Consider the following 21,298-nt stretch of genomic DNA (forward strand, 5'->3'; position numbering starts at 1 on the left):
AGTACAGGAAAGGTAAATAAATCACTTAAACATATATTTAAATCAAACTTTTTTTTTTTATCTTACCAGCTAAACCCCATTGGAGGTATTAACTTACCACAAATAATAGCTCAATAAAGTGGCGTATCATGTGGAAATGTATAGCAGCAAAACAATCTAAATACAGTATTTGGAGTTTGCATGTTCTCCCAGAGGTCGCGTGGATTGTTTCCTTCTGTTATTCCCTCCATTTAGAAATTTGCATTTCAAATACTTTACAACTGGACTAACATCCCATATTTTTCGCCTTTGTGAAAAAATTGCGTGTCTATAGCCCGTGTTCAGAACGTAAGAATCCCGCTTTGAGCCATCGAAGATGGAAAATCCACGAATGATATGGTATATAAAGAGAATTTGTTAAAATATGTTGTTGTTGAAGTAATACAAAACAAAATCCTTATGTTGTTATTTTCTTACTGAAGCGTAATTCACTTGGTTGGAACTGAAGCCCGAAGGCCCACAAACCCTCCACAGGACTTTGTAGATGAGGGCCCATAGTGCCACAAACCTTTAGTTATTACTGGTAGGAACCTCCTGGTTACACCAGCCCACAGGGGATTATTGTGTCCGTCCGTCCGTCGTGCATCCAAGAATGAGAGGGGTGGGGCTGGGTGGAGAGGGGAGGGTGGGGAGGGGCTGGTCACCCCGTGGTGCCCTTATACAACTCAACGTTTAACCTACTCACGCCGGCTTGTGCCCGCTCTCACAGTCGGGCATATTTGCGGAATACACCACGCCGCCGTTGACCCTGGCCATTGACCGAGCAACCCAACGTTCCTACCAGCTCCCTCCGCAGGAATGTGTTATAATTAGGCACCTTCACAGCGAAATCTCTTGGCTATGAAGATCCATAGCCAACATCCCGCTGCAGAGCAGTGTTCTTGAGTGAATGTTGGTGTCCTGTAATACTAAAAAAAGGTCTACTGTACCGATTATTATAAAATGTGATAATAGATTACCAGTGGTGGAGCAATTTTGCAACCACAAAACGAGGTGAAGACACTCCATCCCAAGTACCATACTGGTACTTACATGCCCTTATAGCCTCATAGAAACACCGTTTACGCAAAATGTGTAATATTGCATTCTAATAATTAAGTATAAGTGCATTTATAATCCTGAATCCAGTGCTGGATAGAGGCCTCAGGCCTGCCCATGCCTAAAGGTCATGGGGATTGTTTGACCTTTCTCGTGTTAAGTTTGTCGTCCTTCCCCCCCCCGCACCTTCAATTAGCACGGTTGGCTACGTACGGTGCGAAAGAAGTTCAACATGAATGCTTCACTCTCGCCAGGGTGGGTTGGTGCGGCGGCAGCAGCAGCACGGGGGCCAGCTCCGATCTCACTCGCCACCCTGGCTCAACCCACGGCCACAACCCAAATTCAGGTCACCAGGTTCACACGGGGCATCGCGTCCACCGCTTCTGTCTGCGCTGCCCAGCACAAGGTGGTGCACTACTTACGTCGACGGAAGACTTCAAAATGTAAAATTGACCGAAGGTACCCATTGCACAAATATAATTTGGGGGGAGACGGGGGTTGATACCTTCAAAAAATATCCTAAACTTTTTTTTTAACCAAAACACGTGAAAGCATCACCACTTGAAGCATTCGCTTGAATGTGCGTCACCGTCGATTCACTGCTGATTGAAGGCCTCTTGGTCGTGGGGGGCCCTGTTTGACCAAACGCAAGCACGTGCACCTCCCATTAGCGCGGTTGACTACGTACGGTTTCTCAACCGGCTGTACACACATTGCTGGCCGGTGTCAGACACTCGCCACCTACGTGATTAGCCACAGCAGAGCCAACTCGGTGGGTTTGTAGCACAGCGTACTGCGCGCCACCAACACCAAACACCGCCCAACTTAAAGCATTTCAACCACGACCGTTAAAATGCTTGCGGGGTCGGTGGAGGAGGGGGGTAAGAGAGGTTTTAGAATCCACACCGCCACCGCCACGACCACCGTGCGACGTTGAAAATGCACCACGTGCAAAGACCTCGCGCGCGTGTCTATTTTGACTGCTCCCCAAAACCCCGCGGAGGAGCCTCTTGCTCGGCTCAGGCGAAGCGCCTCTCACTCGATACCTTCGCTGGCACTGGGGCAGGACACAAACCCGACACCTCTGTACGAGACGCAGAGCATGCCTCGAACCTCGGCTAAATATAAAAACGCACATCCTCACCCATCACCACCACCGCCTCCATCCCTGCATCACTGTACACAAATACTTAAGATCCTCAAGGGAGCTCAGACATTAAAACGGTGGTCACATTCAGCGATTCGATGGGCATGCGTCACAGGTTAAAGCCGCGCATCCAAAAAAAATCCTCTGTGCCGTACGAATACTTTTCCAACCCCCCAGTTCGCCCGTGTCATGCTCTAATAAAAAAAAATGGGGAAAGGCAAAGTTTTGGCAATTTATCAACAAATGGACCGTCCAGAGAAAATGTCACATCCCTATGGAAGGGTCTCGTCCACCACACGAATCCGACACTTTCTGGTCTCGGCTTGCAACGGGACAAACTGCAGAGGCTGCTGGCTCTTCCTTTCACGACAACGGAGACGCACAACGCTCTTGGGTCACTCAAACCCAGGTCTGGACCTCGGCTCTCTGGGTCAAGCCTAGGAAGCCCTGCTGCACTTAGCCGAGTTCTGGCACCTTTACCCGTCTAGACAAATCTGTTTAATTGCGCATTTGCTCCCAATGTTCTATTTGTACCACTTTAAAGTTCCCCCCCGCCACCCCATTCTAAAAGTTTGTAGCGAGCAGCAAGACTTACCTGGTGCTTACTGTATAATGCGTGCATTTGTTTTCTTGCACGAATGCAATTGCAACGCGTCCTTTAAATCACTTAAAAAGCGCGTTACAAACATGTGGGTCTCCAGTCACCCCCTCCCCCCACCTCATGATAATTTAAAATCTGGGGAAACTACACGGCCAGATTGGAAGGCAGCCTCGCAGCCTCCAACAATTGTCTCGGCTCTGTAGTCGTCTTAAACAGCCAATTAAAATAGCGATTTATATGTGGGAGCAACCATTACAACCAACGCAGGGCAAGGAGGGAAAAAAAGATTTAACTACACTTATTTGACAGACAACTATTACAGGTTTACCATGTTTAGTTGTTTTCTCCTTTTCACAGGTTGAGTCACAAACCGTACCTCTCCATAACAAAGGCTCACCCTCTTAAGCCTCACGTTACCATATGAATAAAAAGTGTGCCGTACTTGGCCCTTCCCCCCTCTCCAACCATTATATAAACGGAGTGGTAGCTCCTGCAATCTCTCATTTACTTGATACAGCTGTCGTGGCTGTGGCGGTTCCACCTGAAGACGGAAGCTTGTGTTGCCTCCGAAACGTCGTGATTTTTATTTTATTTTTATTTTACTTTTATTAATTTTAATGTTTTACCTACGTGACTTTACCGAAAAAACCTAAGAATAAGAATAGGGAACACCATGTTACCAATGACTTTGTTTCAGTTTCATTTATTTGTTATAGCCCTGTGAGCCATTCGGCTCTTGAGTTGGGTGCAACCGCAATAAAAACAAACACGAAAACCTATACCTTTGCTGTACCTGATCCTGGCTAGTCAGGGTTGAGAGAGCAATGCCCACGGGAAAGTGAATTGCACAAAATGTTGACGCTCCATACCCTCCCCCTGCCTCCAGCGCTGGTTTATTTTTAGGCATGCGGAGCCACCATCCAGATCAAGCAGGCCAATCGGCATGGCCAATCTAGTAAAAATAAAAGTTTAAATACGGCCATATAAAAGTGGCTCAAATGATGGCCATCACCTGGGAAAGATAATTTTAGGGGGATTTTGCACGACCAATTAATTGGTGGATCGCTTGACCAAAACAGTTGGAGAAAATCCTGTTCCGGTGTGTCCTGTCGGATGGGCAGGTGATACAATGGCGACGTGCCATCGTACCAGAGTCGGGCTTGGCGTTTCTGCTTTCAGGACGCAGGATTCCTGAACATCTGAAGAGCATTATATAGCACGAGCCTTTTGTCCGTCCAAGGACGGGTGTATTGCAGTAAATATGAAACTTGCAAGCGAAAAGCAGACCGCGACGTGATATGCATTGCATTAATGTGTGTGCAATTTGTAAGGGCGCGGTGACAGACCTATTTCATTTAAAGGTTATACAGTAATATAGTGTTCATCACGACGTCCTTTTTACTTTGACGTCTCAACAGCGTTACGGAGATCGCGTGACGTGAGGGTTCTGCCTTTGTAGTGAGGGTTGTAAATTGACCTTGAGGGGGGAGGAGGCGCCTCGCCCCCCCCCCCCCCCGTGGAGTGACGTCACCCGCTAATATTATTGGGGCGGGTGTCCATTAGAGGATGTCACCTGTTCATGATTATTAATGAGGGGGCTGGTCGACGTGCAGTGACGTCACACGAAGGACAGACATTCTTGGCTCCGTAGTAAATAATCGGATTCCTCCAACAGAAATATTCCGATTCCGGATGGTGGGGGGGTGCAGAGGGTCACCCATTAGATTTGTTTTTAAAAATGAATAGATCCAGGTTGTCCAGTCTTCCGTGAAGCCCAAAAGAAAGCACCGGGGACCACATAAGTGAAAACCGTTTCTTTAATAAGAGCTTTGTACAGTTGATGGAGGAAGGACAAACATGGGTGTCACTTTTCACATTGTGCGCAACGCCGCTTGGCTTCTTTCGGACCAACGGTAGGGGAGCACGGGGGAGCTTGTAGATTCCAGTAGTTGCACAAATCATGGCAGGACAAAAATTATAAATAAACCACAAATAAATACACTCTGGCTCGATAAGTCAATGGCGAATTAACATTTACAAAAAGCAAAATCCACCCGTTTTCAAATTCACAAACTTTTCAGTGATTCACAGAACAATGTACAGCGACAAGCCACGTTTATGTACAGCAGAAATTGAAATTTTTTTGCACAAGCAAAGCACCAAGTCATTTATTTTTTCACTTTCGTACAAAAAAGTTATCGTCCCTCGTCCAAACCCATTACTTTCAACAAGCACACCACGGGTCAAAGCCACCTCGATTAACCGCCACCAGTGGAGGTTTAAGATGGGCCACGTGGCGTCAGGTTGAGGCTGCCAGCAGGCATCACGTCTTAGAGATCCGTGCAGGTGGATTAATTTAGGTATGCGAAGTGCAGTGGCTTTGCAGACCAACATTACGCAGCTAAAAATGTGTACAATTATCCAGTGGGTAGACACTTTAACGTTAATAATTTTTTGCTGCAGGAGGCTGAAAAAACCTCTAGGTAGAACGACCAAGCCTCCCAACCTGAAGTCGTGAGTCACAACTGACTGCAATTAATGACAGGGTTGACCGTTGCAATGCACACTGGGGGTGTACCAGCCCAAGGCATTTGCAGCTTGCGTGTACAAAACAATGTCATTGAGAAAGGTTCTCCAGTTATAAGATTGTTGCTGCATTCGCACCAGAGAGGAAGGGCAGGGGGGGTGCCACCAGGGACATGCGTGGACATATTAGTGCCAGAACTACGTGCGTTTGGTGAGCAAAAGACAAGCCATTCAATTTACAGCTGAAAAAAAGGGAGGTAACAAGAATTCAGGAGGCTACTGCAAGACAAGGCAGTCTGATAAATACTGTACCACACTAGAATCAACCTCAACGTAAGGTGGGGGGGGTTGGGAAATGTTATTTTCGTATACTAGCAATAGAAGATGCATTGGCATAGTTAGTTCGTGAGCTTAGGTTGCACCACATGGATTTCATGTCAAATGCAAACCCCACAGGCTGGGAAGCGTCCAGAATGGATTAAAAAGAGGCTCGCAGGCATACGGAGTGAAACGGCCAGTGCCAAAAACGCACAAGGTTCAAAACAATAAAAGCCACAACATGCAGGAGCCACAAGGCCCAAGTGAGAACCTATGCAGGAGTTAAATTCTCTAGCATGGGGTGTGCAGACCTAGTTTGCTGTGGATTGGAACTGCCGTCGTGTGCGATTGGTTTGGGTGGCATTTAAAGTAACCCACCGCGCCTGTGGCCATGGCTCAAATCGTGCACCTTGCATTACAGCCCCTAGAAATGCACCTGCCAGAGCCTTCAAATTGCACAATATTTTGACTGGGAAGAAAAAACTAAATTGGAGGGAAGAGGCAGATTTGTTTTTGTTGCATGAAACTAGTCTATACAGCTTCAATGTTGCAGCCAGCTGGGTGTATAGATATAATTGATAGACAAATTACCCGAATCAAAGTTCCCTTTTCAACAAAGTTATTAAACAAAGGAAAACTTCTTCCCTGCTAGTGCAACATCAAACACATGAACACAAACCACCAGTGCTTTGTCGTCAAGGTTGGAGGTGTGGGGGGTGGGGGGTGGTTGAATTGATACGTCATGTCACTGCCGACAGCCACAGGAGGAGAACGCGTCGCTCTTCACTCATCGTCTTCTGTGCTCACCGCCACCAGCTGGGAATAGAGCAGCGACAATCAGGGTAGCTGCAACGCACACAAACAGGCAAAGGTTGTGGTTCACGGAATTTACGAGCCAATGCCCCGAAAACCCAAATACGAAGACAACCTGCAATTCAATTCCTGTTTCAGCAAAACGCGGTTGGATGGTCTGGATCTAAAGCTTTTGTGACTGCAGGGATTCATATTTTCTTGGTTCTTTCGGTAAAGGTCACGTAGAAGGGAATTTACTGAAAGAACCAAGAATATGGTTGGATGGTCATTACATAATTTCGGTCTGTCTGTTTTAGCGAGTTTGGCTCCGACGGCAGGGAGCCTCACCGGCGGGTAGACGTGGCCCACAGAGGGGGCGAGCGACGCGTTGTGGTCCAGCGCAAAGTCGTCATCCTCGGTCGTCTTTCGATACACGGGGTTGTCAAAGTTCATGCTCTTGGTGTTTCTCAACTTCCAGTTCCGCCAAAGGTAGAAGCCAGCCACGCACACCATGGCCAAGATAGCTGCGGTTGGGTGGGGCAGCATGTACTGTGTTAGGGTAGCATCAGACTTGTTGTTAGACACCAGAGGATGGATGGAACAGAACCCAACAAGGGGTGGACAGAAGAATCTCATTTACACGAATACCACAGCAGGGTGAGAAGGCGTCAAGATAAAGTATGGGGGGGGGGGGGGTCAAGAAGACTGCACGATAAAAATAAGTAAAATAAGCTGCTGCTGCATGTGCATGACCAATCAATATATGCCCATGACCTCATCAACCCTGGGGTGTGATTTCAGAAGTAAAGCCAGGTTTGGGAAGCACAATTGTTGGGCCATGCACGTGGAGGTGTTGGTCAGAGATCTATAAGGGGAGCCAGAGTAAATGGAGTTTGTGAAATGCATTTGTGCAGAGCATCAAAAGTCACCACATGTACACGGGTTCTCTGGGTACTCCAAGTTTCTTCGCATTGTGCCAAAACATAGCAACGTTGCAGCAGGATGCTTGTTCACTGCTCAAGAGTAGCAGGGAGGAGGGGAGGGAGGCTGGGGCAGACAGCCACTCACCCAACGGGATGAGAACCCCAACCACCGTGGAGGCAGAGCCGCTCTCCGATTCCGCGTTGGTGGAAATTGACGGAGCTTCCGTCGACAGCCAGGCCTCCAGCCAGCCCCTGTTGCCTGCAGCTACGCAAAGATTAAAATATTCGTAATCAGTGGCAGGGTACGGAGAGATGTTTTAAACAAATATGACATGCGTCATCCTCAGTTATTTTAAATTCATCTTACCAGCCTATGCAACTTAGCCAAAGTTGACCGTGGCAATGTGCAGGCCTCAAAATCATGAGAAAAGGCAAGAGATGGGACAAGTTTAATTATGGAATGGAGTCCGAGATGGCAAACGCAGTGGAAGCACTGGCAAGATGGCAAGTGGAGGAGCCCCCCTTTGACAAGAGCAACCAATGAAATAGGTTGGCCTTCCGCAGCAGCACGGAAAGTTGCAGCCCGACACACAACGCGTGCCTCGACTGCACCTACGTTTTCTAACAGCATTTCCCCTCCCCCCCCCAGCTGGAAAACCACTGGTCCAGTTTCGAACCACCTGGGTACGAGTCAAACTGATGTAAAAAGGTTTCTCGGTTGAAAGCGACTGGCAGTAAATGCTTTAGTGAAAAATATACAAAAATTTCAGGCAATGTGGTGGTGCATGGGCAAGCAGTCAACCCTGCATGTCAAAACAAAGCTGCAATTTGGTTCTCTTAGTTCTAGGATTGCCCCACAAGTCAAAAGCTTAGGCAACAAAATACATTTCCTAGTGCCACTGGCTTGAGCTAGGGGATGGAAAGTCCTCCCTCGTTACCCACCGACTGCTTCTGTGGCATTTCCCTTTTTGAAGCAATTGAAGTAGATTTTTGCCCACCAGTTGCCACCTCGGCACTTTTAGGTGCATAAAATACCTGGCTTCTAGCCAAGGGTGACTTAAACTGGCAAGGGTTTCAAAACTGGCTGTTTTATTGCTGGCATCATGGATGGCAAGCAGTGAATTTGTGGTGGGGGGGTGGTAGGAAAGACAGCTCACTGGGCACTTTGTTGCACCATGGTCAAACAGGCACACTTACAAGTCAAGTTTAAATAATGAGATTTTGAAGTGACACGGAAGATCAATTTTCACACCATTATTGTAATAGCGCTCCAGCGTGTTGGCCATTGTGTGCAAGGAACGTGCTGAGAGCCAATTGGTAGTCAGGCAGCAGAGGTCAGTAGTGGTGTCCGAGGTGCAGTAAAAAAAACTAAGCAGCATCTCTCCACATGCCATTTTGAAAGATAGTCCACGTGAACCTGTGCGTCTTGTTTAATATATGCCACTTTAAGACAAACCCCCCCCCCCCTTCCTCCACGAGGGGCAGTTGTATTTGGAATCTTAGGAGACATGCAAACTCCAAACACAGGCGTCAAGGTCACGATGGAACTCACGACCTCCTGTACAAACAGGCAAGGGGTAGTCAACACCTTCAAAATGACAATGCCATTAAAAAGGTGGGGGGGGGGAAGGGGTTGTTTACACATGCGATCAAAAAGCAGCAACCTCAAGATAGTCAATTATCAAAAAAAAGCAAGCCATGCTCACTCAGGGAGGGTATGACGGGGGCGGTTGTTTCCATGGCGGGCATGGCAGCCGTACTACCTGGGCCATCGGCGGCACCTGGGATTGGGGCAATCTCGGCGTTGCTGGTGGGTCGCGCTGCAGTGGACACTGCGATGGTGGCTTCGTGTTAATGGGGTGGGGAGGCAGAAAAAATGGTGTCAGCACAAGGGTTATCATGGGGTCCGTTATAAAAAACTACAACCATTTGGTGTACAGCTCTTGGTCAAGCCAGTTGCCAGACAAGGGCCTCATCACATACCATGTCCGTTATTGAGTGTTACATTTAAAGCCACTGGTTAGTGGGGGAGCACAAGTAAAACGGATTGAGCCATTGGCAGTCCAGAGTCCCTCAAGGCAATACGCAACTTGTTTAAGAGCCTTGGCCATCTCCTAGTCAAGCAATACCCAGGCTTAAAAACATGCTTGGCTTTCAAAGCAGGTGCAGGTGAATTGGTCCACGGGACCAGATGGCTGATGATTACCAAATTAAACAATATTTGCACAAGACAAGCATCATTTATATATAGAGTTTCTCTACCCACTACCTTCATTACAAGTGCTTTCACTTTCTTCAAAAACAAAAATACAAGAGATTGTTTACCGGGGCACAAGTGCAGTGAAAGGGGGTTACCGGCGCTGCAGGTTTTTCCGTCGGGGTTGAGATGGGAATTGTCGGCACACGCGCAGGAGAAGAGCGGCAATGCAGCACCGACTTGTGGTGCTGGCAGACAGAGATACTCGCAGCCACTGCCCTCGCAACGATTGGGACCTACCAGGTGCACAGTGGGGTGGTTTTGAAAACATTGGGGAGTTACAAGTGCATAATTCCAGAGCAGCAGTTTCTTATTATACAGTTGCTGCCAACTTCCAATATTGAAAAGATGTCCAATGAATGTACGGCACAGCATGACAATTTTAAACCAACATTACTATACCCTGCAATACAATTTTGCACATTTGAACATGCAGGTAGTACTGCCTGCCCAAAAACAGCACATCGTGTAACATATTAATGCATGTACACAGGTGTACCTCACCTGATGCAAAGTACATGGATACCATTAAGTATGGCACAAACCTTAAAATTGAGAGAACACACCAACCACCAGTCTAACTTTATTGGGGCGGCATATTTTTGCGGGAGACTTTGCCGCAAGCACTGCATTTGAACAATCTTGCAGCAGATAGCAGCCTTGATGTGTCCTTCTGTAGTATCAGCAGTACACAACGATACTACTGAAGATAGTGATGATCAGGCGATAGACGCCTGATCTTTTAAACTCTGCACATCTGAAAATACCAGATAAAAACGCCCTTCGATGGCAATTTACAGAAATGACCTGGGGCAACTTTGCTGAAGATGCTGTGAACTGCTGCAGTCGTAATCTACTCTGTGGAAGTCGCTGGACTCCAGGGGAGTTGTTTCCCCCCCCCCCCACAACTAAAACGTAATGTGCATTATAACCGGAACACCCTGAAGTTGTTTGAATACACGATATAAAAACACGATTTGTTCCTGAGTAGTGCAAGTGTTATTTTTAATTGCTTATGCCTGAAAAGTATAGAAAATGGCTATTATTCCCCACAACCTTTGCAAACGAAATACAAAAGCACACGTGCTCATTGAAAATAGGCAAATGTCAAAATATTACCGTCTTGGTCACAAACGCAAAGTTTGTGGGGAATAGCCATTTTCTCTACTTTGGAGGCATAAGGAATTAGAAAAACACCCAGGGACGAAACAAGTTTTGTTAGCGGTAAACAGGAAAGTGCAAACAGGAGTTCACACTTTTTTGGTAATGAAAATGATCTACCCAAACAAGATCTCAGGTGTACCTTACTGCCAACTGAAAGTCCTGACTCCCAATTGCAGAAATTGGGTCGCCATCATTACAATCTCAGATCTAGAAAAGCTGGCAAACAGTGGACCAATGCTAACATACAAAAATAAAAACGCCCCATTACAAGACTGAAAACATCAAAATCACACCTCCTGGCTATGGTTCCACCAGCATCCCTTTCAGGAGCAACGTCACAGTACATCGGAACAGTAGGCCAATGCACAACATCTGGTCTGTAGAATGGCAAACTAAACAAACAAAGCCATGGTACCTAAACAACCTAAACTATAGACCGACCGTGAAGTAAACTGTAGTCCGTGCTCCTTTAGGAAGAAAAGCAAAACTACACGAGCTCCTGGAGCCCTCATTGTAGCGAGCAAACATTGTCACTTAGCTCCTAAACGGATTGCTGATACACAATATGATGGTGTATTATCGCTCACTGGCAGATCAATTGCATACCACTGCACGAGTTGGGGGAAGCACTGGTTTAGACAATGAAGTCAACATTTAAAGTCAAAACAAAAAAAAATCGGACCAAGACTTTTAGGAGGAGCTTTAAATAACTGATAACACTGGCAGCTGTTCAATGTTACGAAACAAGCCGTTGGCACCGGCCTGTTCTCGCCAGCTGTTTCTCAGTGCTCAACGGTGGTGTTAGACGCAAGCAGCATTAGCAGTAATTGACCGTGCTTAAAAACAAGCATATGGCGGTCCTGTTCAACAGGAGCAGGCGATGGATGGGAAGCAAGGAGTTACTAATACCGTGGACAATTTTCTCTCAAATTATTCAAATTAGCGGCAGTGTGATAGCACGAGATGAAATCGGCATTGTAATTAGAGGACAAGTATGTGGAAGCAGGCAGAGCTACCCCTGATATGCCTTCAAAACGAGTGCCAATGCATGCACTAGCAGAGCAGCACATTCCCATACACCCTGCCTCACATGCAATGTTCACCAGTGATCAATATGTTTTTAATTCGGCGCCAACCAACCATGTAGAACCCAATTGAACCCCTTAAATACCAACTCCTCCAGATCTCTTGCAAGGCAGCACAAGTATTTCATATTTTTGAAAATTCAGATGGAAGCAATACCACAGATTCCTTCAAGCGACCTCCCAAGTAAAGGGGAATCACTTTGCACACCCACCCTGCAAAAGGCATTTCAACCAGTCTCACCTCACAAGAGGGAATTAAAGCCAACGTTAAGCGTATTACCAAATGTAAGTGTTTGCTTGACGCACTCATTATTGGCGATTCAGTAGATACTCATTTCATTTGAGAGCCTTATTTAAAAACAATTCACAAGGCAGCCAAAGACCAGAATTTGAACCCATGGAACTCCGTAGTGCCAACCCACTTGAACCGAGCCACTTCACCTGGAACACTATACGAGCCAGGTCCAAATCGGTGTTAAAAAATAAAAATCGGTTAAAACGAGGGTGGGCAGCACAGCACAGGCGTGACGTGGGTGGTGGTGTGGCTACCGCTGGGCTGCACGAGGGGGTGCACCACCACGATGTCCTGAGGGCTGTGGAGGTTCTCCGCGAGCGCACGGCGGCCGCCACCCGTGAACTTGTTCATGCTGAAGATGGCCTCTTCTTCACCATCCGTCCAGTACACCTTGTCCTGGACGGACAGAGCAGCACAGCAGCAGACGGTGGTGGGTGGGGGCGACAGAATCGTGATGCAGGTCGTCTTTGGTAACCAATTACCTCGCGTTCACTCCGCGAACAGAACAAATTAAACAACTTGTTCCAATCTAGCCGAGGGGCCCACCCACGGTAGGCTCAAAGCAAGGCATGCGATGATAAAATTGAAACGCAAATTTTTACAGTCACAGGTACAAAGCGGCACAATTGTAAACTGTTCAAATCGTAGCGGGCAGACGCTAAATAGTTGAACAAATTAGCAATTATAAAACCATGAATCGTGAAAGTGTACATCTGTAAAGTGGTGCATTTCATCCATTAGATTTCCAATGCACCACTGTATGCAAAGTAGGCTATAAAAAACCAGGAGGGTAAAAAGGCCAATTTCTGCATGTCTGATGTACAGATTCAACCATGCGGTGAGCGAGAGGGTGACAGAGATGGCTCTCACCTCGAATACGGCGATTGAGAACGGGTGCAGGAGATCATTGTAGGACGCGAGCACCGTAACACGGTCCTGCCCAGACGTGTCGACGCTTGAGAGTGTGTGCAGCTTCGAGTCCACCCAGTAGAGACGACGATTCGCCAAGTCTGCACAAAAGCAGTAATAATACTGATAGGAACCGCCTGGTTACACCAGCCCACAGGGGATTATTGTGTCTGGCCGTCGTGCAGGGTCGGGCTGGTCACCCCGTGGTGCCCTGATAAAACTCAACGTTTAACCTACTCACGTCGGCTTGTGCTCGCCCTCAGGGTCGGGCATATTTGCGGAATACACCACGCCGCCGTTGACCGAGCAACCCAACGTCCTACCAGCTCCCTCCGCAGGAATGTGTCATTTAAGCAAACGGTTGCCTCACCCCCCTTTAGGTAATGCCAAACCACCACAGTTATGGTTTGATCTACAGCAAATGTTTGTTGTTACATGGCAAATCTAATTATAGCCAGTTTCCCAGCGCGTTTGCAGAGACCCGGAGAAACAGAATGCATCAGGGAGGTGCAGGTGAAGAGTGCAGAATTTTTTTTTATAATTTAAGTATTTTAGTAATTTCAAAAGCAGCTTGTTAAAAAACGTTCCAAAAAGAAAACCACTTTCCCACCCAAAAAACACACACAACTTAGAACTGTAAGAAAAGGGCAAAATCTCTTCCCTCGCAAACAAAAATGCCCAAAACATCAACCTGTGCTCATGGACCCCCCCTGGGGGTGTACACGAGTGCACGGGTGAAAGAGCGCGCAAATCACACCCAGAGCGATCCCGTTTGGCCACTGGATGTTGTGGGTGACGATCGCGTGCCGGTTGGCGCCGTTCATCCCGGCCTTCTCAATCTTTGCCGGCTCGCCCCAGTCCGACCAGTAAAGCCATCTAAACATGGGACAGGCGGCATAAAAAGCAACGGTTAACAGGATGCCGAATTTTATGCATCCAGGTGTCTTATGGGTCTGCCGTGATCCTCACCCAGAGCTCCAATGCCGGTGTTTAACTAAAAGCGGCGTTTCTCGTGGAGAGTTGATGGATCAAACCACTTGGGGTATTATAATTATACATTTTACTTAAAATCCATGAATTCAGATGAACATTTTATATGCCGTACACTACAAGGCAGACAGTAAATGTTGTTTTAAACAATATGGCCAAGGCCCAATGAAAAAAATAAATCGGCTTAAAAAAAAAAAAAGTTAATCTGCCATGGTCGTTCCAAAGAAAAATGGGTGGAAACTCAGAATGCCTGATGGTCACGAAAGTATGGAAACAGTTAAAGGGGGCAAAAATCGCAGGAATAAAATGCCACGTAGAAAAACAAGTGGGGAGGCAGCAAGGGAGGGCTGACCCAGCGATGGGGTCCACCGCAATAGCACGTGGCTCCTGCAGGCCGCTGTCAAACAACTTGCGCCGCCGCCCATCCATGGTGGCCACCGACAAGGTCTTGAAGCCAGAGTCGGACCAGTAGAGAGTGTTGTGGATCCAGTCCACCGCCATGCCCTCCACAAAGCTCAAGCCTTGCGCAATCACCACCGCGTGGTTCTTTGAGTCGCTGGCCTTGCCGATCACGGCGCTGCACGCGGGCAAAACGATTGAAAGAACCAAGGTCACGTGATCACGATGATCGTTACGAAAATTACATTGACAAATCGTTGGTACAAATGTCAACAAGTGCCATTCTTATATAGCAGAGTATTTTGCAGATTCGTTTAACTTACCAGTAGGGGGGAAATATAATTTATGGCATGCATTGTTCATTTTAACTCGTCAATTCACAAAAGGGGGACGGGCGAATATTTTTATTAACACATTTGTATCATTAAAAAACAGGTGTGGCATGTGGTTTAAACAGCCAACTTCGAAAAGTGGCAATTGCGCCACCACTCGGCCAGGTCACCAAACCAATGTTACCGAGTGCAGGGGTTGCCATTCTGAATGGCAGGGCAAATGACAGGAGACGCTCAGTCTCAGCAGTGATAAGACTTCGTTTGGAGCACCGGTCGATTCGAATTCAAAACAAAACGCCTGTGGCTTAAAGGGGAAGTGCCGAGTTACTGCTGGGGGTGGGGGGGGCCAAAGAATGTTAGCAACCATATCAACTAGAGAGTTGACATAGCAGGTGTGAGGATAGTGACGCAACAACTTGTGGATGGAAGTGAAGAATTGAGCAACCCGAGGTCCAGCTAACACCGGCACGTCATAATTGATCAGAAGCCCGCCACTTCAACTAACATGGCTACGTATTGACACTCCTCATTAGGTGTCGGGGGGCCTTGCACTGCCAGTGAGTTGAAAGCAAAACAATCCCCCATAGAGCCTTAGACTGTTGGGACAAGTGCTGTTAAGAAAGCATCTATGAAGGCCGGCATGGCAAGCGAGGGGATGGGTGGCCAACAAAATTGCGTGGCCACCTTCATCTCCAGTCCTACAGTTAAAAAAAAAACCAAAAGTAAAAATCACACCAGGTACTCATGGCCAAGTCACAGGACCGGTTCAGCTAATCTTTAACTGGGTTATGGTCACGAGCAGGAAGCAAACTCCAGGTTGCCAGGTTCATAGCATGCCAACCACTCCCCAGCAGGGCAAAACAGACGTTTGGCCACCGCCGCTGGTACCCACTAGCAATTTGGTGGCACAAACATATCAGTCTAAGAACCAGAGCAATTCCGTCACATCCCAGGGACCACAACAGCGGTGCGCGCACACACACACACACACCTGAGGATGAGCTTCTGGTGTTGGTCAGACCACAGGATGGTGTTGTTGGAGACGTGCAAGCTCAGCGCCACCGCGTTGCGCGTGCGTGGCACCACCTGAGAGTACTCGTTGCGCGCCGTGTCCAGCTTGCGGATGTCGTGGCGGTTTGTGAAGATCACGTACGGTTCCTTGCCTGTGGAGCGCATGTGCGCGAGGAACAGTGTCATCTTGGAATGGACTTGTGGATTCACAAGGATTGTTTTTTTAAATGCAGAAACGTTCGAGTGGAAATAGACAAGATGCGTCATCGTGATTTGCCGAGATTGGAGATGGCCCAAAAGTAATCTTCGAGTGAATTTTGAGAAGGGAAATCTGTTATGCAGATGAAGACGGTGGGACAACATGACCAACATGTTACACACCCCCCCTTACCAGTCATTCCACCACATCCAAAAGAAAAATATCCTCCTTATAGCCTTAGACTTTTGGGGCAAGTGCTGTTAGCAAGCACCTATGAAGGCCAGTATGGTACACGGTAGGTAGCAAGCACTGCAGCCAACCACTTGTTTCCATCGTGGCAATGTTTATATAATTGCACCAGGTACACATTTCAGGCCGAGTCGACCTAGGGGAGGCCTAGTCCAGATAGTCAACGGCTTCTAAAAAAACCACATGCCTACACAGCTATAAGTCAGAGCAATTTCCCTCACCGAGAGCCTTGCAGACGCCAGTCTTGGGGTCCAGGAAGTAGCCGTTGAGGCACTCGCACTTGAAGCCTCCCTTGAGGTTCACGCATGCCTGGCTGCACACACCCAAGCGCTGGCACTCATCCACGTCTTGAGCGCCAGCAACCACAGAGGGGGTGGGTGCAGGCACACAAACACAGGATGCATGCCAATTATAATAAGGAATCTTTAAAGGTGCATTTTATCAAAGGATCCCAATGCGCCATTCATCTAAAGCAGGAAAGACAACCAGTGGAAGAGACCAAAACTATGGGGGAAAAAAAAAGGTCATTTTAAAAAAGGTGGCGAATTCATGGCAAATTTGAATAGCATTAGAATTCTGAATGGCAAAGTGTTCCATAGTCTTGGAGCTGCACTGACAAAAGACCAATCATCCCAAGTATGCAGCCTTGACCTCAGAAGATCAAGGGCCTCATTTGGCGTATGAAAGTTAAGTTTGATTATACCTTCCCAGCACCATCATAGAATCCAAATGTTAAGGACATTATGTAAACCTAGAAAATAAACACCATAACCACAGACTCGAATATTAAAAATATATTTAGAAATCTTATCCACCAAAATACATCTGCTAAAACGCCAATTGCATATGGGTGGGGCTACACGAGTGTTCACTGCGGTAGCCACAATGGATTCGTGCAAGGCCGCCTGAAGGCGAGGCTCAACTGAAACAGCCAAGCGGTGGAAAGCCATGCAAACCTCAGATACCAGGATTGTACAAGTCCAAAAACATCCAGGACTGATAAATACCACATGGAAAAAAAAAATTAGCAGCTTGGATAGATAAGATTTCAATCATTTTGGAGAAAAGGGTTGCACTTAAGCATTTCAGTAGAGACCACACAATACAGACCTACGCAGACTTTCCCATCTACGAGCTGAAATCCCGGCAGACACTGGCATTCGTAGCCAATCTTGAGATCCTGGCAGATCGAAGAGCATCCTGCATTGTCGCGCAGGCATTCGTTCACCCCTGGGTAGGGGAAAAACGGACAAGACTGATTGGGCACAAAATCATTTACTGCAGTCTATAGGACGGGAGGGGGGGGGGGGGGGCAGGCGCAGTGGTGAAAATGTTCACTTTGAACTACGAACCAGCCAAGCACAACACAATTCCTGGCCACAGCTGACAGTGGCAAGCCATTTCCGATGAAAGCAGCAGGATAATAGCACCCACGACCCATCCCCACAAGCCACATTTGGCCACATTTCCTCTCCACCCCCTTACACTTTGTTTGAGCAAACCTTTTAGCCATTCCAGTGCTGCGCCGCAGTACATGGGCGGTGAGGAACAAGGGAGCAGCACTCACCACACTGGCTGCTGGGTTCATCAGAGCCATCCCTGCAGTGGCTGGTGCCATCGCACACCTTGGCGGGGTCGATGCACTCCTTGCTGCCGCACACAAACTGGTCCGGTTCACAGTCTTCGGCTGCGGTCATGGGGTGGGGTAGAAATGGTGTTCAGGAGATCCACACAAAAACGAGCAAAATCCATGGGCAGATAGCCCATTAGGTGTCCCACTGCACATTGTAATTGGTTTTCACTTTCCTTGATCTTGTAGCAATATGCTCAATTAGTGTACATTTCTCCAACAATCACTTTTGCCAAGACACTCCCTGTTACCTCTTCCCTTCCATTTCCCCCCCCTCCTGAACACACATTTCCCATTGGCAAATCATGCAAAATAGCAAGTAAAACATTGCATAGATATATATATATTTACACACACACACACACACTTTAAAACTACCATTGCAAAAGGCCACAAAGTGCCCAGTCAAATTTGCGAGTGAAAGTTCTAACAGCGACGTGGATGTGCTTGTTAAGGAAAAAAAAACCACACACCGACGCAATTCCCAGAGGACAGGAGCTTGAAGCCCGGCTGACATGCGCATTCGTAGCCGATCAGGAGGTCCCGACAAATTGAGGTACAACCACCATTTTTCACCAAACACTCGTTAACACCTGGAGCCACACACGGAAGGGAAGGGGTGGGAAGCAGATTAACAGAGTCAAGAAGGCCAGAGATAGTGGACAAGTTGATCTTTCAAATAGGGTCAGTCAAAGCAACGCAGTTTTATTTTAGGTCAGAATCATTTAATTCAAAAGTCTGGGCGAAAGTAAAAACGTTCGTGGGGGGGTCCCTTCATATAAAACGCATTCCTCCTTGCAAATCCAGCAGGTGCGACTGATCGTTTTGCAGGCCCTTTGAAGCGTATGTTGGTTACAACGTGCATGCAAGCAATAAAACGTGATGGGAATGGTGTTAAAGTTGCATGGGGAAGTAATATGAGAGACTGCAGAAAAATCACTCAAGTTCTGGGAGCTAGCCCTAATGAGTACTCCTGCTTATTAAAAAAACCCTATACAGTACGTGGTGTGATGATTAGCACAATGGACTCTCAGCCAGAGTTGACCAGTTCAGTAGTTCAATCTCCTGGTGGAGACAGTAAAATTAGGCAAACTTCTTAAGAACTTCTTCCATCCACCAATATAAAAATTGGTGCCCAGCAGTTGGTAGAGCGGTAGGCTGCGTACAGGTGGGGGGGGGGGGGGGGGGGGGGGAGTTTCCCCATTGTGGGTCCTGGCCCCCTCCTGCAAGATGTGGATGACAGGTGGCGAAATATCATACAGGATCTTTAGGTGGCCCTTTTACCAGCAGCTCCACAATTCCAGGGCTGAACCTTTGCCAGACAGTATATTGAACTTCACCTTACGTAGCAAACCGTGCAAAAAACCATTGGTGGGGGGCTCCCCACCACCACACGGGTAAGTGAACTGACCGCACTTCTCGCCGTGCTCGTCAGAGCCATCCCTGCAGTGAGCGACGCCGTCGCACACGTTGCTTGCGTCGATGCAGTCCTTCGTGCCGCACTGGAACTGGCCCAGTTCACAAGAGTCCGTCGCTAAAAAAAGGAGAGAATCGTTTGAAGGAACCAAAAAAGTAAGAAACACAATGTATACCACACTGTGAACTGTTGTTGGGGGCGTGCCTTTTATAGCAAGCACGTAGGTCAGACCGGCACTGTGCACAAGAGGAACGTATGGACAGCACCATGCTGGGTTAGTGTTTTGTCTGCACAGTGCTAGCTACTGTACCGAGCATCCAACCTCGGAAAAAGGCAGAGTTGACCCGCCCGAAAAGAGATTGACATTTTAACAATGGTGCAAATCAACAAACTGGACTCAAATCTTGTAGCAGAGTGGATTTGCGCAAAACCCATCCGGTGGCGCGAGCCTCACCGTTGGGCGGGCACCGAGCCTCGTCACTCCCGTCAGGGCAGTCCAGTTGCTCGTCGCACAAGTTGAACGCAGGGACGCACACGGAGCTGTTGACGCAGGGAAACTCGCCCGGGCGGCACGTCCCCATCGACGCCTGGTATTCTGGAGACACGGGAGGGTCGGGGAAAGGTCACCGATAGTCTTCATTACCCAGAGATTAGGAGGATTCACTGACCGAGAGCCGTGCGCAAGAGTTGGGCTCCGTGGCATGTGCACAGACTCACGGCAGCTGTGTTCATCGCTGCCGTCCTTGCAGTCTTCTGCGCCGTCACACTTCCAGCTGCCGTGCACGCACTCCCCGCTGCCGCAGCGGTAGCCGTTCACCTCGCAGTCCGGCATCGCCATCGACTCTGGGTTGCCCGACATCTTGTCACACAGCTGTGCCCACTCGTCAGAGCCATCCTGTCCGCACAGCAGCAGCATTGGTCACGGTTGGCGCTAGTGGCACGTGACAAACGGTCAGACAGCGACCGGAGACATCTCCACGTGCGGGACCGATGTTGCCGTCGCCAGCTATTGGGTAGTGCAAAATCTAGCACCAATAAAAGATCACTTACTGTTACCAGCGACAGAACAAAATCCAGGTGCAGAAGTTAAACCGTACAAATACTTCACCTTCCTCACACAGCTATCAGAAGAGACCTGGCCAGAAAATGATAGCTTGACGAAGTGGCTTAGTGCGGAAATTAATAGCAGGCCAAAAAACACTCCAAAACATTGTGCTGGGCAGTCCGCACCTGGCAGTCGGGATCTTTGTCACAAACCCAGCGGCGGGGCATGCACTGCTGGAGGTCTGCACACGCAAACTCGTGAGGGCCGCACGTGAGCTGGGGGCAGCCCATCTCGTCAGAGCCGTCGCCGCAGTCGTCATCGCGGTCACAGCGCAAGCGGCCTGCCAGGCACTTGTGGTTGGCACAGGTGAACTCGTCCGGCAAGCACGTCACGTTGCCTGCGCGTGCATGGTCAGGTGGGGGGGGGGGGGGGGAACGAGTGAGGCCGCAGGAAATGACAAGGGTGGCGCAGTCAGGTTTTTACAATCGGGTTTAAGTGTCTTTTTATATGAAACCCGATTGGAGATTGGGATAAATCCGGTTTAATTGGTTCTAATTGCAGAACCGCACTTCACCATCGTCTCAACGATGGGCTTCATCCATTCCAAGCGAAGGAACTCACTGGCGCCCATGATTGTAGAGAAGTTAGTGTTCATCACGACCAACCTGCCCGCCGCATTCTAAGACTACCTGGAAGGTGGAGCACGAGGCATATTAAAAACCGGCAGGGGTTGCGCGTGATCCTTGTTTGTACAATTGATGGAATCATGCCATTATTGTAATCACTACAGCTTCCCAAAGAGGTGTTGTCAAGCGATTTTTTCAGACAAGTTCATTATTCGCCACAAAATCATTCCACCCCCTCCAGACTAAACTCCGTTATTGCGTCCAGCAAGACACGTTCAGGAGCTAGATGCCAACCATCTGGTTTAT

General features: G+C 48.1%; 1 protein-coding gene across 5 annotated transcripts in view; it reads right to left on the reverse strand.

Moving 5' to 3' along the window:
* Positions 1 to 4,636: 4,636 nt before the first annotated feature.
* LOC144947725 (low-density lipoprotein receptor-like) overlaps positions 4,637 to 21,298 on the reverse strand; it is a 44,408-nt gene continuing 27,746 nt past the window's right edge. Inside the window, exons 5-22 of one of the 5 annotated variants that reach the window (XM_078877047.1) lie at positions 20,552 to 20,763; positions 20,039 to 20,216; positions 19,776 to 19,916; positions 19,316 to 19,438; positions 18,378 to 18,497; positions 17,842 to 17,961; positions 17,385 to 17,504; positions 16,496 to 16,621; positions 15,807 to 15,978; positions 14,437 to 14,661; positions 13,852 to 13,970; positions 13,056 to 13,195; positions 12,440 to 12,581; positions 9,740 to 9,877; positions 9,166 to 9,228; positions 7,530 to 7,649; positions 6,810 to 6,985; positions 4,637 to 6,485 (exon numbers count right to left, since the gene is read on the reverse strand). In XM_078877047.1, coding sequence (XP_078733173.1) covers positions 6,453 to 6,485; positions 6,810 to 6,985; positions 7,530 to 7,649; positions 9,166 to 9,228; positions 9,740 to 9,877; positions 12,440 to 12,581; positions 13,056 to 13,195; positions 13,852 to 13,970; positions 14,437 to 14,661; positions 15,807 to 15,978; positions 16,496 to 16,621; positions 17,385 to 17,504; positions 17,842 to 17,961; positions 18,378 to 18,497; positions 19,316 to 19,438; positions 19,776 to 19,916; positions 20,039 to 20,216; positions 20,552 to 20,763 — 2,468 coding nt within the window. In that variant the 3' untranslated portion in view covers positions 4,637 to 6,452. Of the gene's footprint in view, positions 6,516 to 6,809; positions 6,986 to 7,529; positions 7,650 to 9,090; positions 9,229 to 9,739; positions 9,878 to 12,439; positions 12,582 to 13,055; positions 13,196 to 13,851; positions 13,971 to 14,436; positions 14,662 to 15,806; positions 15,979 to 16,495; positions 16,622 to 17,384; positions 17,505 to 17,841; positions 17,962 to 18,377; positions 18,498 to 19,315; positions 19,439 to 19,775; positions 19,917 to 20,038; positions 20,217 to 20,551; positions 20,764 to 21,298 lie in introns of all 5 variants that reach the window. The other 4 variants (XM_078877046.1, XM_078877044.1, XM_078877045.1 and 1 more) reach the window with 4 other exon arrangements.

This window comes from Lampetra fluviatilis, chromosome 46 (assembly GCF_964198595.1).
Source record: "Lampetra fluviatilis chromosome 46, kcLamFluv1.1, whole genome shotgun sequence".
Taxonomy (NCBI): Eukaryota; Metazoa; Chordata; class Hyperoartia; order Petromyzontiformes; family Petromyzontidae; genus Lampetra; species Lampetra fluviatilis.